This window comes from Rissa tridactyla, chromosome 3 (assembly GCF_028500815.1).
Source record: "Rissa tridactyla isolate bRisTri1 chromosome 3, bRisTri1.patW.cur.20221130, whole genome shotgun sequence".
Classification (NCBI taxonomy): Eukaryota; Metazoa; Chordata; class Aves; order Charadriiformes; family Laridae; genus Rissa; species Rissa tridactyla.
The window spans coordinates 66,281,662-66,300,135 of record NC_071468.1 but is presented as its reverse complement, the minus strand read 5'-3'; the positions used below and the strand labels follow the sequence as shown (position 1 = coordinate 66,300,135).

General features: G+C 40.2%; 2 protein-coding genes across 13 annotated transcripts in view; one reads left to right on the top strand and one right to left on the bottom strand.

Annotated features, from left to right (window-relative positions):
- The window catches only part of AKAP7 (A-kinase anchoring protein 7), a 95,075-nt gene that overhangs the window by 32,778 nt on the left and 43,823 nt on the right, over positions 1–18,474 (top strand). For 11 of the 12 annotated variants that reach the window (XR_008465583.1, XR_008465582.1, XM_054196300.1 and 8 more), the window contains exon 7: positions 7,155–7,299. Coding sequence is in view for 10 of the 12 variants with exons in the window: in XM_054196300.1 (XP_054052275.1) it covers positions 7,155–7,299 (145 nt within the window). In the remaining 2 variants the exon portion in view is untranslated. Of the gene's footprint in view, positions 1–7,154; positions 7,300–9,104; positions 16,916–18,474 lie in introns of those variants that run through there. The other variant, XM_054196299.1, reaches the window with a different exon arrangement.
- MSH5 (mutS homolog 5) lies at positions 69–2,505 on the bottom strand. The gene has a single exon (XM_054196291.1). It carries the CDS (start codon positions 2,502–2,504, stop codon positions 69–71), a length of 2,436 nt encoding a protein of 811 aa, XP_054052266.1. The 5' UTR covers position 2,505.

Here is an 18,474-nt window from a genome sequence, read left to right as displayed (position 1 = left end):
TAAATTACCAAACTCTCCTATTGAACATGGTAGATACAATGTAATCCATGCTTTTACACATACCCCTATTACAGGACTGAGGCTGCAGAAGGCAGCACCTCTTTACGCATGAACTCTTCTAAGTCCACCTGGGGATCATCAAGGTCTAGGTGAAGAAACTTTTCCACAACAGACTTGCATTTTTCCATCCAGTCTCCTTTTGAAGGATGATCAATGCGTTTGATAGCTTTTCCATTGCGAATCAGTTCTGAGACTTCCACTCCTCTTTCAATAATTTTGGCTGGCATTCCTGCTAATGCAGCTATGTTGGCAGCATGACTAACAGTGGACATGCCCTCTTTGATCTGATAGAAAAATATCAACTCATCTCTATCTTGGTGGGTTTCCATGGTCAGGTACTCCAGAAGAGGTGTGTCAGGCAGGAGCTCTAGCTGCATTAAACTGTGAAAATTAGTGGAGACAAAGACCTGCGGACACTGGGTGCCTTGACTGATCCAGTACCTCAGGACAGCAGCCAGAAGGGACAGGCCATCCAGTGTGTTGGTCCCTTTACCAAACTCATCAATAAGTACCAAGGACCTCTCTGTGGCATTGTTTACTGCCTTGGCAACCTGGTTAAGATCAATCATGAAAGTAGAGAGCCCTACAGAAACTGATTCCCTACTGTGGATTCTTGTGTAAATCCCATCAACTACTCCAATCTCTGCCTCTGCTGCAGGGACATAACTGCCAATTAGAGCCATGAATACTATAAGACCTACTTGCTTTAAGTAGACGCTCTTTCCAGATGAGTTGGGCCCTGTGATGATCTTTATTCGTCTGGTAGCCTCGCCACTGTTCACAGGATTCGCCACAAAAGTCTTTGCGCATAGTTCCATAAGCGGGTGTCTTCCATCCTTAATGTGGAAGCCATGGCGGTGAGTAAAGCGTGGCCGGCAGTAAGCATTCTCCCGGGCCATCACCGCCAAAGCTAGTAGCACATCTAGGTGTGCAGTATACTCAATCACACTGTTAAGCACTTCAGACTTCTCCAAGATCTTTGTCTGCAGCTGGTGCATAATAAGTGTTTCCTGGTCTCTGATCTCACAGTGCAAGTCACCCAGCAGGCTGTCTAGCTCCTTAGTCCTAGCACTTCTGTAGTGCAGTTTATCCTCTGACAAGAACATGAAATCCAAGCCTTCGATTTCAAAGTCACTCTTATCCACCATAGTTGGTAGCCGTGGAATGGAGAGAAGGAACCCAATCAAAGGAATGTAGATTACACAACAGGAGGGAATATGATTCTCCAAGGTCTCCAGTTCTTTTCGTGCCACTTCTGTAAGGAAGTCTGACAGTCCCATCAGCTTTCGTTTCTTCTCATCAATGGTGGGGTCCACATTGGGTCTTACAGTGAAGCGGTTCTCTGAGATGCTGCCTTCAAAGTCCACCACTTTGCTGATAAGACTAGCAATGTAGTGGAGATCATCGGTGAAGACACGCGAAATAGTCTGAAAGAGTTCAATAGTGTTGGGCAGAGAGCGACATGTGTCTCTAAGGCACACAGCACTGTACACTGTTTTATAGAGTGCTTGCCAGTCACTAACTTTTGTGTGGGAAAGAGTCATTCTTTTTAGAATAAGAGGCACATTTTTAATATTCTTGAGGCAACCTTGAAGAGTGAGGACTGTTTCATGGTTCTGAGCCAGCAGGAAGAAGTGGATAACGTCTAGCCGTTTGTTCAGCTCTGTCAAGTTCCGAGTAGGTCGTGTGAGCCACAGCCTCAGCAGTTTTTCTCCCCATTTGCACCTGCAACGGTTTAAAATTCCATATAAACTGAATCCTTCTTTTAATCCACTTGACAGCTTGTACACAGAAGGATGGATATCACTTTTAAATATCTGCAGGACACAGTAAGTGTCCTGGTCCATATGCACAATATCTGACAGCACAAACTTTTTAAAGGCCAAAATAGGAACTGCAACACTGTTTTCTTCAAGCTCAACTCCAACCCTTCTTCTGTCTAGAAACTTAAGGAGTCCACCTAGGGCTCGTATCATGAGTGGGCTCTCAAAAGGGATGATGGAGGACAAGTAGAGAATTTTCTCTGTTGCAGTCATATGAGATGGGATAAATGGAAATTGCCTGGATAGGATTCGTTGCTTGCTGACTTCTAGGCCAAAATCTACGTTAGGAAACAGGACAATTTCTGGTTTTCCTATATCTTTATCACCAGCAGCGGCTGTTAGGTTGGTCAGGAATTTGGCAATATTCTGGTCCTGTTTTGCACTGGTCACTATGCATTGAGGATTAACTTCCCCAATCACTTTTTGCAGTAGCTTGAGGTCTTCATTATCAGGTATGTCAGGCATGAAGTAGACTGAGCAGTCTTCTGTATCATAATAAGTAATTGCCAGCTGCCCTGCGTACCACAAAACAGACATGTGTGTCCCGGAGCACTCTTGGTCCTCTTGTTCAGGCCCAAGTGGTGGTGGCAAGGCACAACTCGTGGCTGATGTGGTACTCATTCTGCTGGAGAAAAATATTTTTATTCTCATAAACTCATCCAAAAAGTTCTGATAAGTAATTGACAACAGCAGGCTCACACTCACTCTTCCAACCCTTGAGAAATTACGATGCTACCAGGAATTAAAGATACCTGTTCAAGTGAAAAGATGCAGCCAATAACTACAGTCACCATCATGCTTCCAAGCAAGGTGTAACTGAGATAATGACCAGCAATGTTGGAATAGTTTTACATTTTTTGTCTGTATCCTTTATTTTAGTAAGCACATATGTATCACAGAATGGTAGGGGTTGGAAGGGACCTCTGGAGATCATCTAGTCCAACCCCCCTGCCAGAGCAGGGTCACCTAGAGCAGGTTGCACAGGAACGCGTCCAGGCGGGTTTTGAATGTCTCCAGAGTTGGAGACTCCACCACCTCTCTGGGCAGCCTGTTCCAGTGCTCTGACACCCTCAAAGTAAAGAATTTCCTCCTCGTGTTTAGGTGGAACTTCCTATGCTCACGTTTGTGCCCATTACCCCTTGTCCTGTCATAGGGCACCACTGAAAAGAGCCTGGCCCCATCCTCCTGACACCCACCCTTTAAGTATTTATAAGCATTGATAAGATCCCCCCTCAGTCTTCTTTTTTCCAGACTGAAGAGACGCGAGTCCCTCACCCTTTCTTCGTAAGAGAGGTGTTCCAATCCCCTAATCATCATGCCCAAATACCCATAAATACAGTAATGTACCTATATACACGTACAAAATCATCCTCCCCTCAGAGGTACGGGACACCCATGTGCACTGACCACGCAGTGGTCCCCTGCTCCCCACGCAGGAGCAGGGAAGGCTCCTCACAACAACACAGCCACATAAACCACTCATTTCAGGGTCCTACCCTGGTATTTATGCAGCACCATCACATAGTACTGGTTTCTATGCAAGTACATAAGGTCCTGCAGCAGGGATCAACCGTACCAGTTTCCCCCACAGAATCCACAGGCGCTGTCAGCAGCCCAGTTCCAACCCTCTCCCACTTCTTCCCCGCTCTACTCACCCTCCTCACCACGGACGGGCAGCTCGTCTCGGCTGCTGTCTCTCCTTGCAACCCGAAAGTTTTATCTTGACCCCCTTCCCCTCCCTCTCCGGGCCGGTGCTTGGCGCTCCCTGCGCTCAGGCCTCCCCGCCGCTGGGTCCTGTCAGGGCGGCGCCGTGCTGTGGCGCTGAGCCCCGTCTACGCCCCCGGCCGTTAACCGCCGCTCGCCCCCCGCTGCCGGGGGCCCACCCCAGCCCCCTCCCAGCAGGGAAGGGACCCTTAACCTCCCTTGCGGCCTCCCGGTTGAATGGGGCACCCCTCTCCTCGGGGGTCGAGCTCCTCCCACCAGCCCCTGACCCGTCCCCAGGAGCGGCTCACCGCCTCCCTCCCCAGCTTCCTCGGCCCCCGCGCTGAGGGGGAGGTTGGAAGAAGCCTCCTGAGCAGCCCAGCCTACTGGCCGGCAAGGGATGCCAGGCATCGGCTGCCACCTGGCATCTCCATGACCTGCCTTTGCATGGTTGTGGGGTATGTTACATGGAAACTGAAGCTGCTTGTGGGAGGGCGTTGGGCACCTCGCTTTGCAGCCATGTTAAGGCCTATCCTTAAGGCTTCCTTCCCCTGGTCCCACAAAGGGGCAAGTGCTGCCCAGCCACCCGCTAACAGCAGCCACCCAGACTCTGTGGTTTAACTGCAGGCTGGGGGTGGCAGGCTGCACCTTCCGCGCCTGCATATAGAGGAGGCACATACAGCAAGTTAACAGACATAACAGGGCTACCAAATGCTGTTGCCTTTGTGCCCTGCTGGGCCTACAAGAGTTCCACATGCAAAGCGTCTCCAGGCCCATGTTACATAGCCATGTCCCTTTACAGGCATCCATTCATTACAGTGCTTCCGCAAGAGGCACATGTCCTCCCCTTCCAGCACCAAATGCTTCAAAATGGCCTATCGAGTACTCTGTTTCTCACCCACCCCCAATTATAGCATATCTCTATAATCAGCATCTATACCTTTCCCGTGTGGGAACAACTCTCTTTCATCTCCATTGTCCAGACCCTTTCAATTAAGAAAGGAACCATGACCTTCCCATGCACCTGTGTTGTTTCACCCTTTCACATCTAAAACAGTGCTCCAGAAATTGCTCCAAGTTATTAAAAATATCATACAGTTTTCCCATGGCTGCTTTTCCAAATATCTTTCAGTAGTGCATCACCAGCATAACTCAAGTCCTGAGCATTCAACATTTGATTCATGCCTTACCAATCTGTTTTTGACAAGCAACATCCCAACCTCTTGTAAGTGCTTTTTTTTTATTGGAGCATGAAGTAGTGATTTTTATTTTTACCTCATTTCATTCCACAAGTACTCAAGGCTTCACATTTTGACAGGTGTTCTCCTGGCTGAAGAGGGTTTTTTTTATTACTGCTTAATGTCCCAGTGTATTTCAAAGAACTGTCAGCCAAAAAGCAAAGAATGATGATTTAATTTCAAAATAACCTTAGTACATAAGAACTAATCTAGCGATAGAATATCAAATTTTAAATAATGTCAGTGAGGATGGAATAAATGTAGAGTTCCAAGGAGGTTGTGTACCCGAAATGAAAAGAATCCACCACTAGATGTCATCGTTTCAGAGATTAAGGAAGTGGAAAGACATTTGACCTTCACTAAATTAGACTTTAGGAGACCAAAAGTCTAATTTACTAAAGGGGACAACAAGTCTCTGAATTAGACGTTAGAGAACCAAACGTGCAAGTACTCAAGCAAAGTGCTTCTGCAGTCAGTAATTTTGTACCTAAGTAAAAGCTCGGCAGGCATACCAACACTGAGTAATAGTGAATGAAGCACCAGAAGAAATGTGTCAGTGTGATGCTCAGATGAACGGATATAGTGTAAGGGTGTGAGGAAGGAGACAGTGTGTGTCCCATTTAGGGTGTCTGCTGAGGGACCTTTTCAGTGCAGAGGGGTTTAATAAGAAAAGGAGGAGGGCCTAAACAATATGTACAGAGACACAAACCTGACTAACATATGATAGGGGAGACAGTAGCAAGAGCCAAAGCTGGTCAGCCACAGTCTGGTTGAGGACTTTGTCAAATGGGATGGTCAGGGAAAGGGGGAATTTATAAACAAAATATACAGAGACAAAAACCTGTCAAACATAACACACAAAACCAGGAAAAATCCTCGTCAGTCACTCTAATTGATGGGCTATCGAGAAACTGCAGGCAAACTGGGACTTTGCAGCTGTTGGGGATGTAAATCTGAGGGTCCAGGGTGTTGGGGGGGTCAGTGGGCCTGTGCAAAAGGATGATGGATGTGCAGGGGAGGGGATGGGGAGGAACAAAGGAGGAGTGGACAGAAAGGGGTATAAAAGGGGCCGTTTCTGTGTGGGGCTGACAGGCACGCTTGTCTGACTGAGCTGGTGTGCTGGCTGCTGGGGGCAAATGTCTGTATCTTCCCCAAACCACCCGTGTGTGAGGGGTGTGGGTGTTCGTTACCAAACCTCAGGCTGGACTAGCTGGTGAGCGGGGGACCCGTGGGTGCCTAGGATCTGGGCAGGGGTGCCAGGCAGACAGAGGGGCCATGACTGTGCTTGGGGGATGCACAAACGTGTGTGTCCTTGTGAACCTGGAGAGAGTCATGTGCATGCCTGCACTAGTGACCTTCTGTCTCTGCCAGGGGCTATCTGCACTTGTGTCTTATGTGAGCCCTGTACTTGCGTGTTGTTGAAGGCTGTGGCAATGACAGCCTGTGTAGCTGGACATGTCCATGTGCACTGAGCATGTGTATGTGTCTCTGGGACATGAAAGCAGTAGGTATATCCATCCGAGACCCTGGGTCCCTGGGGCACCAGGCTGGGCTCCAGCAGCTGGGCTGGAGCTGCTGGAGACAGTGGTCACTCCTAACATCCCTTAGCATATAGTAATTATTTTTGAAAAGCAAACAGCATTATTTTAAAGTGGGTTGAAGGAGAAAATATTGAATTTCTACAGAGATCATCTATATTTATTGAAAATGCAATGGAATGAGAAACTCTAAACTCTTAACTACTGAAATTAGGTTTTCTGAAAACAGATAAATAGAATATTTATTAGTTTCCACTTCATATACGCAAAACTACATCACAATAGTGATATTGTAAATCACTGTAGGTTTTTAGATTTGCTGAGATAAAAAGCCCAGTGCTTGTTAAATAAAACCACATTTTCCTGTTTGGTGATTTTAAAGACCCAGAAAACTGCCCTTGAGAAACATTTGAGATATTTCATTGTAGTAGCATGCCCAGTGATGACAGCAAGAATAATTTCCAGTTACATGTTCCATGAAGACTGTGGCAAACCATTGGAAATTAAAGCATTTGTAGCATTGTGTATGTAGCATTGTTTCCTACAGGACTGAAGAGGGAGGAGTAGAAAGGAGGTGTAATGACACTTTTATTTCCTTATTTAAGTTCTGCAGCAGACAGTGCTTAAATAAAACAGAAGATTTAGCACATTATTGTTTCATTCTTCTTTTTGCATCTTGAAGTAGTTTTACATCCTAACTATACCTCTGGTTAAAAAGAAAACCATAGAAATTAAATATGAAAATTCATCCTTCTAGTAGAATGCCTAATTGAACTTTATGTTGCTATTTAAAGGTGAAAAAAATTGATTCAAGCCTGTACGAAGATTTTAAAAGCCACTATTTTGGAGATGAAATTCTGCACCGCTTAGATCTTTGCTCCATGTTGAAAAAAAAGCAACCGAATGGTTACTACTACTGTGAGTCCTCTATTGTTTTTGGTAAGTACATTTTTATCTTCCTTTTATATCAGTTTTGTCTATAAGTTATATGCCTGTAAAGCCATTTTTTTCTGGAGTATATGTTAGGCGATTCTTGTAATAATATCCACGGACTCTGACAGAGGCCTGTCCTTCAATCCTCTCCCTCCAAGAACATTGTGCAGTGCTTCTTGCTGGCAGCTGAAGTTTATGTTCAACTATCCATCCCCAGAATCCAGTTCCGTCCCCAGAATCCAGTTCCATTTCTCATCCTAAAATGAGTGTTTAAGAGTGAGATGTATCACTCTCCAGAACCACTCATCTCTCTGTTGGCTATAAAGACAGACTGTGTGACTGAGTTAGATTAGACACGGTAATTATATATGACTAAAGCTCAGTGAAATGTCTCTGGTTTGACAGAGATGTAACCTTACTTGGACTATATTCATATACAGAGAGAATTTCAGTGGTACAACAGATTTCATAATAACCATTCAGAATGCCATCAAGACTTTAAACATTGTACAGACACCTTGCCTAGATCATTACAGTGCTAGAAATCACAGTTGCATCCTCCTGCTTTGTCTGAAGAGAAGCTTCACATCCCTGTGATTCTAGGCTTGTCTTCTCGTTTCTGCCACAAGTCTTGTATAGCTGGAACTTCAGATGATACATGTGGAAGGTCTATGGACTGAGAGACTATGGGATAATGGCTTGTACAATAAACCTCTCAGTGATGGTTAGTTCCCAGTAGCTTATAGTCGATCTTGGGGCTGCTATTAGTCATATTGAGAACATGAGTTAAAACACTCTAAGTGGAATAACTAGAGAATGTTGAAGATTTTTTTCTTAAATGCAGTCACCTCTTTAAATCTAGGAATGTATCACGTGATGTGTTGGGAATATCTTTAAAAATACCATTCCTGCACCTGCAGATCTTTAAGAAATCAGATGACATGGGAAGATGGTCAAGTAGTAATACAGCAAAATATAAAGTTTTTTATATTAAGTGTTTTTTTCACCTGTTCTAATTAGGCTGATTCTTTACATATGTCACATTAGAGGTGAGTCTCAAAAGACAGGTTTACATCAGGGAACAGGTCATGGTCTTTGGAGGTCTGTTTATTTTTTTTCCTCTTTGTACTGGTACAGCTTGGGTTTTATGTTTTTGGGATTAATATTTTTTTTTGCTGCAGTCATGTCAAAGGCTGAATGCAGTGGTGTTAGAAGACATGAGATACTGAAATTCATACTAAAAGTTCACGTGAAGACTTAACTTTGTCTTTTTGCTTTAGAAATAGACATTTAGAAATAGAGCAAACTTCTATTTGTCAATGAGCAATGATGTCAGTGAGCAACATGTTCATCTCAACAAGAATGTGGATGGTCTTAATAAATCTTAATAAGGCAAAATCTTAACTTTGACCTACTTAAGGAAAAGAGAACGTCTGTTCTTGTATGGATCCTCTAATAATAGAAAAGAAATATGAAAAATCTTTTACAACAACAAAATGCTTACTTAAAGACTATGATAAATTTGTTCTCATATGCCTTGCAACATTTTCCAGATTTCTGGTAATAAGCAGAAATACTAAAAGAAAAAAGTGACCAGAAATCATTCCAATAAGCAAATTATTCAGTGGGTCTAACGTTTTCCAATCCAAAACACACTAGCCTTATTAATGAAAATATTCATGACCAAGGAATGATGATACCTCAGAAAAAACGAACAAAACATGCAACATTAGGGAAATCTTCCAGGACTGTTGCCGTCCCAACTAGCTGAATAGAAACATCCTCACTGGAATCTTTTCTTGTGTGGACAGTTTTAAAGGAAAGCCCTGTCTTCATCCTTAAGTAATAAAGAATCTTAAAAAGATGAAAACTTCTATTTGTTACAAAGATACATCCTTCAAGACTAAGAAATCTCAAAAAGATGAAAAGTTCTGTTTGTAATGAAGATACATTGTTAAGGACTAAGAAATCTCAAGAAGATGAAGATTTTATGAAGGCACCATTCCAACCCCAAATTCTGTGAAACCTTTGAAGATATGATGAGCATAAATAAAAGGAAAACTTCTGATCCAGGAACCTCTTCTAGTGGAGTTAATTTTGATGGAAAGATCCAACTTTCAAGGGCTTATAATAGACAGAAATACATGTGAATAATGCATTATATTCAATTTTTCCTAAGCACATACTGTTCTTTTCATCATCCTAAAAGTATACCTGGTTAATAGTCAGGTTATACCGGTTTATACCTGGTGCCTCATCCGCTGTTTTTCATCTGCTTTTCAAGATCTGGATTGTTTCATTCTTAATGCTATAATAACACTATGTTGGAGACAAAGAGTGTTCCTGAATAGTTAGTACTATTGCTAAATTCATGTTGTTTGGACTAGGTTTACATAAATACTGCTATTAAAAGTTAGTGCTGGTTCCAGGGCTCTTTGTATGGCTTTGGTGGCAACTTAGTTTCTGCCTTGTGGTAACGTTTCCCTATGCTGCAGCATTGCTGGTGGAAGTGCTCAGTGGTCCTGAGAACTGCTTTGAGGACTTTTGATTAAATACTTATTCAATACTTTAAACATGTCAGGCACTTTACAAATGCTAATTGCTGTTAATGTTTTTGTTTGCGCTTAGGGCCACCTTTATTTAGCTTAGGTAGACTGTTAACAAAACAAATTAAAAGCAGTAAGGAAAAAAGTGTAGGATGTGTGTTTAAATTAGTGACAACACTATTGCAAAATAAAGATCAGTCAAAATTAAAGTGAGATATATTTATACATATCTGTCTATCTCTCTATCTACCTATCTTTCTATCTAAATATTTTATCATATTTATTGCCTTGTGTTATGCGCATCTCATAGTTGTGTTTATATTTGTGTATATAACTATACTACTTCTGTACATGTTTGTACAGAAGATATTATTTATATGCATCCAAATACTTAGAGGAAGAGAAATTACAAGTTTATTTAACATGGTATAAGATTTTTCTTTTGGGTGAAATTGAGGCTTCACTATTCCCAAATATACTTCAGAATATTTCGAAATATGTATCTGATTAAGGAATTTGGTAAATAACTCATTACAAATAAAAGCTGATTAGTAGTATATTTGGTAGATATTGACAATGTTTTTTCAAAACATCTTGTTTGAAACATTTAAATATCTCTTCTTGAACTTGTCTTGTTACTGACATCTCAGATGCTAAAATGAGACAGTCAGTCTTTCAGATGTCCTTTGAATGTAAGTCCCATTAAGTGTTTTATAACAGCAGTCAATCAAGGCAAGAATCAGATGCTTGTTTGGCTTTAACTCACTCCTGGGGTGACAAAGCATAAAGAATTTATGGGAAGTGTCATTTTCACAGTCCAAAGAGAATTCAGTGCAATTCCTCTGAATTATTTTTACATGAGTACTACATCTGGCTTCATCTAACCATAGTATTTGAATGGATGTTCTCCACTGATACCACTTTAAGAAAGTGTAGTATTATTATCCCCACTTTTCTCATTCCTATATGGACATAGATGCATCTTGCCCAAATACATGCATTTCATTTTTCTGGTTTTGTACATGTTAATATATATTTATCTAAAGCCAAAGGAGAAGGAAAACAGTTGTATTGGAACAGAGTTTAAATTACTTATTTTTTAATTTCAGAGAAGGAGAAACCACATTTTAATGAATATTGAAAAACTCATTTTAAAATGTGATTTGAATATGGTTTTAGTAACTAAAGGCAGCTAGGATATTAAAATAAACACAGGAGGGAGTTAATGCCGTTCTGTTAATATTTCAGTGTCACATATGGAAATATTTGAGATGGTTATGATTTAACAGCAATTCAAAATTTATTAATGATTTGAGATAGATCAGTAGGCTAAATTTTAGCAGCACTTAATCATGAACTGATTTAAGGATTTACAAGATGATTTAACAAAATAATTGAACAATGACTTAATTACAGATTCAAAAATGGCAAGATTCACACTAACTTACTATAAGGTATCCCAAATCAATACATACACATATGAGCACAAACATACAAACACACACCACTCGAGGGGCCGCACACAGACCCACACCTGAGTTTTTAACTGCTAGGACCAAAGGTCCCTTCATAACAGGCAACTCCAACGAGCCAACGGGTGCCCCTTTTTTAACACAGGCACAAACAACTGGACAGAAAGTATTTGGATCCAGTAAAGTATAACACCCACAGTCTTAAGAGATAACGTGTATATTAGAGACACATGGACAGAGAGGTGGATGAAAGAGAGGCTAGCCTATAGTTAAAATTTCTCTCAAGTTTGGAGTAAATATTCACAATGCATCAGCATTCCTCAGCGGGTGATAACTGAGACTTGAGAGGGTTAACTCACCCTGGCCTTTAAATCCTCGAGGTGTCTGCCTGAGCAGCGTCCAAACTCAAGGGAGATGCTGGTCACAGCATGCTGCGATCTAGAAGAGCTCAAAGGGTCTCTCTAGGATCACTACTTATAGGGTCCAAGGTAATTGGTTTTCATCAGGTCCTTTTCCACTCTAGCCCAGCTCGGACAGTGGGATGTTCTGATGCTTTCCACCGCTTGTGCAAGCCCAGAACTTGCTAGATCTTGAAGTTCTGGTATCACCCCCCTCTCTGGGCCATGATCCATTTATTGTCAGAAGTGATTTATTACCATTATTGTTCCCAAGCGATAGGAGTCACGGGAGCCAGGTATGCTAAGGGATTACCATAGCGTTCTGGTCCGTTACCCTTCATTTTCTTTCTTTGTTTTTATGTTGGACCATTATGTGTCTCAGGTAACATTCTGGTGCATTGTATTGTTATGTGGCCCAGATGGGGCTAGAAATCACGCCAAGCACTGAGTGGCCTAAAAGGGAGAGGTGGAGGAGGTTGCACCACCACAATTAGAAATAGTGAAAATTGAAAATTACTTAATATAGACAAAACACTGTATCCAGCTCTAGTTCTTTCTACATGTACGTGTACTCAAGCAGTTATCTTCTTTCCTTGAAGTGCACAGAAAATACAAAAACAGTTTTTACTTTTTGTCACCCAGAGTTTGGGCCAGATTTGAGATTTATGCGTATAATAAGATGAAAAGATCTACAAAGGAATCAGAACTAATGTTAGAAACAGAAATCCATCCACAACAAAGAATTGCATGCTACCATGGCTAATAAGTGCCACAACACATATCACCTTGGTAGCTGCGCATTTTAAAAGCATGTTTAAAAATATGGGAAGCAGAAAAGCTTGATATGAATAAAGGCAGAGGTGAAATACCTGCTGAGTTGCAGCAGTATGCAGCAGGTACAGAGCAGCATCTTCAGCAGAACCTACAGACATCTGCACCACAAGATTTCTCTGTATCTGCATGCCAGCCCCACAGGATATGTATTCAGGAGTTAAAATTTGACGTGACGGTGACAATAATGTTGAAGATTGATCCTCAAAGTAGAGTTCAGTTTATTCTTTAAAGTAAACAAAACAGCAAGACAACGAAGTGTCCTTCTTCAGACCACTCACCTCATGGCAACTGTTTTATGTCATCTCAAATCACAAAGATGACCAATGAATGCTGAAATGAGTTGAGCTTCTCAGTATGTACACCTTCACCTTAATGATTGGTCAGTTCTTCTATATCACAGTGAAGATGTTCAATAGACCCTGTGACCATCAAAGGAAGCATTATGTAAATCTTCTTATGTTAAATATGCCTTTAGCATTAAGTATCTCACTTAAATATTTTCAGGATCCATTGATGAAGATTTTTGTAGACTTGTTTCAAGGAATATTTGTTTATAGTAACATAGTGTAAAATGAGGTTATATACACATTAAAGAAAGTTATCACATGCCATGCTGTATTCAGCTTGTAAACTGGGATAAGGTTCTCCTGAGTGGCTAGTAAGGAGAATTTTATATATCAGACTTCCCCTGTGCTATCTCTGAGCTAGAAAAACTTCAAGAAGTCTGTTCCTGGGTGGAAACCACCCAGCAGGTTACTCTTACTTTCTGCACAGCCAGAACTCACGTATCTGGCATGTGTGCCAAGTTGGAGGTTAAAGTGCTGTTACAGTTCCCCTTAACAGTTGCAATCTAGCAGTAGCAATATGGAAATTGAAATATCAGACTACAAACATCTGGTTTATCTGGATAAAAGCATAATAATATGGTAAAAGGTAATTCTCCTTGCTGCTCAAATAATACCTTAAACAGATGCCTTGTTAAGTAGCAGAACATTAGTGGGTTGATTTACATTTCAATGGAACTATGTATAAGTTCAGCGTCCAGTCTGACCTTGTCATCAAGGTACCTTCTGCAGTCTCTCTGAAATGGGAGACACCTACAGAAAGTCATTCATCCCATCCTACAATGTGTGTGTAAGACAGGCAAGATCTAAGAGGTGTCTAAGATAGACAAGGTGTGAGTAAGATACACTACTTGAACAGTTGTTAATATTTGTTAATTAGGTTGCTCGTTAATTTTATATTTGTATGTATAAAGATACAAATTTTTAACTAAATGACAAAAAAAGTTCATTATATTTGTAAGCGTTATGTTTCTGAGGGAGATCGATAACATTATGAATGGAAACATGTTACAAAAAATTTATTCTTGCAGATTGTGGTTGTTAGGCTAGTTGAATTGTTTAAGTAAATTTTTAGTTACTTAAGCTTTAATAGCCTTGAGTTAGGATTTAGTGGTGCAGTTTATGCTTCCACATTACATTTTACAATGTTAGCCAGGCAGCTGCTCAACACCCATGTCTCAAACAAAAAACAAGATGCTCCTGGTGGTACCTTGTATAAGAGCTCTCCAGACTCAAGACGAGTTTGTCAGCAATAGGTTTTGGGGATACCCACCAAGAAGAAAGAATCAAAAGAAAGAAGAATGGAAGAAAAGACTCATCTGTACCTGAAACAGAAAATAGATATGATAACATCACTTTATGAACTCAAAATAATACTGAGAAGAAATAGAAGACTGAAAATAAAAGATTTTTTTATTATCTTGTATAGATTTTCTTAATAATTATAATCTTTCTTAATAGATTGTTATCATCCCTCAGTTGGCTCTTTTTAAAAAATGCACTTACAGTGTCAAGCAAAAAATATAGTAATATTTTGCCTTCACCATCAAGGAAGAAGAGGGTTCAAATACAGTCTGTAATACAAAGTTTGCACAATTTGTCTGAAATCTTTTTAAAGTGGCACTGGCTTAAATGAAGAGAAAGACTGCCATTTGTCTCCTTTAGATACTTTCCTACTCCTCTGTCAACAGATGGTTTGACCTAAATGTGATTGATTTTATTCATACAGCAATTAAACATTTCTCACATTGGAGCAAGTAAATGCTCTTTTGATTGTCCAGATTCTACATCCTCCAAAATGATGCGTATTGTGTGTTGGTTTCTTTTACTCTCCTTCTTACTTGCATGACAGTGAATCACTTCTAAAATAATGAATCATTCTTTGATTTTATCTGTTATTTGTCCTTCTTTCTTCTTTTTCTGTAATTTCAAAATATGCGTAGGTCTGTTTCTTTCACTCCTTAATTTTCCTTTCTTTGATGTACACTAGCTTCTGCCTTCTCCACTCTATTAGGTTGTGAGTTACTGCTTTGGAGATTCTTGCATATCTATGGCACTCTTCCTAAATTTTAATTAATAATACAGCAGTCATACTGCTTTTGGATAAAAATGTCTTGGGCAGCTTCCCAGAGGCCATTTCTTAACATTTGAAATTATTAATTAATTCACTGTGATGAGTTTATCCACAGCTGCTGCAATTTTGTGCATGCAGTATGCTGAATAATTCTTTGCCTACATAAAAAGCAACAGGTATTGTGTGCTAATCAGTAAAGTCTTTCCCTAAAGCACTATTTCTTAGCAGTGTCATGTGGTAGAATATTGACTTATAAAAATGATTCTTTTAAACATGGCAGAGAAAGGCTCACATTTTTGTTAATAATCTAGAAGCCAATCTGGTGACTAGCGATCCGGTGGTTTCTTACACATATCAAATATTTTCCATTCACTACTGAGAACAGAGTGGTGGTCCCCTATTGATTACTTTTTGCTTATCTTACATTATAACTTGCTGGATGTTCTCTTTAGCTCTAGTGATATATCTCATCTTGTATCCTTACATTGGGCGGTTTCTTCTGTATTTTGTGATTTTCTGCTATTGAAACATTGGCCATTAGTATAGCATTTTTCAGAATGAGACAGCATTTTTATATTAATTTTGTACTACCAGTTATAACTTAAAAGCTATATTGATAAATTCTGTGTGTGGATAAGGAGGAGAACAAGTTGATTGAGAGTGAAATAGCCAATGTAGATATGGTTAGAAAGTGGAAATTTTCATTTCAGAATGATGTTTCATTGTTTTGAGGGCAAATTCTAATGTCCCTGACTTTATAGAATAGAATTGTCTAGTTTGGAAGGGACCTTACAGATCATCTAGTCCAGCCATCAACCTAACTCTGACAAAACCCGTCACTAAACCATATCTCTAAGCACTATGTCTACCTGTCTTTTAAATATCTCCAGGGATGATGACTCAGCCTGTTCCAATGCTTAATAACCCTTTCAGTGTAAAAATTTTTCCTAATATCCAGTCTAAACCACCCTTGGTGCAACTTGAGGCCATTTCCTCTTGTCCCATCGCCTGTTACTTGGGAGGAGAAACTGACCCCCACCTGTCTAGTTGTAGAGAGCAATAAGGTCTCCTCTCAGCCTCCTTTTCTCCAGGCTAAATGACCCCAGCTCCCTCAGCCACTCCTCGTTAAGACTTGTGCTCCAGACCTCTCAGCAGCTTCGTTGCCCTTCTCTGGACATGCTCCAGCACCTCAGTGTCTTTCTTGTAGTGAGTGGCCCAAAACTGAACACAGCACTTGAGGTGGGGCCTCACCAGTGCCGAGTACAGGGGGACGATCACTTCCCTAGTCCTACTTACCACATTAGTTCTGATACAGGCCAGGATGCTGTTGGCCTTCTTGGCTGCTCTGGACCCACTGAGGATGATCTATTCCATGACCTTCCCAGGCACCGAGGTCAGACTGACAGGCCTGTAGTTCCCCAGATCTTACTTCCAGCCTTTCTTGTGGATGGGCATCACATTTGCTAGACGCCAGTCAACTGGTACCTCCCCGGTTTGCCAGGACTACTGGTAAATGATGGAAAGTGGCTTGGCGAGCACTTCACCAGCTCCCTCAGTACCCTCGGGTGGATCCCACACTTGTGTATGTCTAGGTGCTGTAGCAGGTCCCTCACCATCTCCCTTTGGATTACGGGGGCTTCATTCTGCTCCCTGCCCCTATCTACTAGCTCAGGGGTCTGGGTACTCGGGGAACAACTAGTTCTACTACTAAAGACTGAGGCAAAGAAGGCATTAAGTACCTCCGCCTTCTCCTCATCCTTTCTCCTTTGAGTTTTGATGTTGGCAAATGTGTAACAAACTTCTCATTAGAAAGTGACAAGGAGCTTTAAAGACAGGAACGTGATGTTTAGTATTCAATCATGTGTCTTCTAATACCGAAATTTAAGTAAAACCTTCTCATCACCTTCTGTGATTCGTGATTCTGTGATTATGAGGTATATAGTATTTGCTTTATTGTACAGGGTAATTTTGGCAATTTTCTTTTAAAAATACCATAATATAATTCTATTCTAAAGACTATTGTACTTTTATTTTTCATCAAAAAGGTGTCTGAAGTAGTGATGTGCTTTAATGCCAGAGCTGTTATCAATAGCTGAAAATAAGTGAAAATGAGATTTTCCACAAATTACTTTCAAAAATATGTGCAAACAGTGGGATAAAACTGATGAAGTAAATCTGACAGGAAAACACAAAAGCATATTTGGCATAATTAAGAATGTGATTCATGACTAAAAATCTAGTTGAGGATGTAAAAACGGGAGAATTGATTTTTTACGATATAACATAATATGCTATAAAATACAATTTAATAACATCTAGCAGCTTTTTTTGTATTTTAAGTATTTCTGCTTTAAAGACATTTTTCCTCAAGCAGACTTTGGTGTCCAAACAACTAATTTATTCCTGAATTTAATATATTAATAATACATTGAAAATATGTAAAACATTAATTTCAAGATATGTTAATAGCAAAAAGTAAACAGACTGCCTAGGAGATGTGGAGTAAATTAAATATGTAATATTCTTTCATTGAATAGATCAGTAAAAGATAATTACTTTTTATTCTTAACATTTTCCTAGCTAGGATGTTGCTTTTGTTAATACATATTTATTGTATAGTCTTAACATCAAAGGGAAGGCACGTTTGATTTCCTGTAATTGAATTAAGCTTTTCTGGAGTTCCTGTGAGGAGTCTTTTTCAGTAGTTTGAAGGACGTGGAGTGAAAGGAAAACCAGTTTTCCATTGTTTGAATGTCACCATTTTTCGGTTGTTGATGGTTAGTGCAGATCTGAAGAGCTTATCCAGTGTGCTGCATGGTTACCCAGAGCTAAGCTTCCTACCTAATCCTGTGAGGTATTCTAAAATAAGACATGGTTGCAAATCAATAGAGAACAGTACTTCAGGAATAATACAAACACTGACATAAAAATTTAGTTGTTGAGGAAAAGGACTTTGTTTTGCTTAATACCACAACTTAAATTTCTCTTTCAGAACAGTAATCAGCAATGACTAGAAACAGGTGATAATTTCATTTCCAGTAATTTTCTTATTATGTACATTAAATATTTTTGAAGCCCCTAGTATTTGTAAAAGTAGTTTCTTTTCAGTGGAAATAATTTCAAGATAAAATGTGACAGATTTTAAAGAAGCATCATTAACGTGGCATATAGTGTCATTTCTTTTTTCCTAGAAAGCAGCAATGCATTTTTTCTTATGGAAGCAGAATGTAAGAGCAAGATTACATCAACCACAAGCTAAAACATACCATTATTGTCTTAATAGTAGTCTGCTAAATTACTTGAAGTTTTAATCTGTTCCTAAACACATCAGAAAGGGCCATCACAGTACCTGCTGAATACATTGTATGAAATCTTCTGATTTTCCAAATGAAGATCGAACATTTAAGATCTGAAATGACAAGAGAGAAATCTGAAACACGTCTCTGTTGCGTGGATCTGTTGGGTATGAATAGCTGGTTCTTTATACTCATGCAGTATAGAGAACTTTCTGGG

Excerpts from the sequence above, each read along its gene's own strand:
- MSH5 (XM_054196291.1), bottom strand. The coding sequence starts at position 2,504 with ATGAGTACCACATCAGCCACGAGTTGTGCCTTGCCACCACCACTTGGG.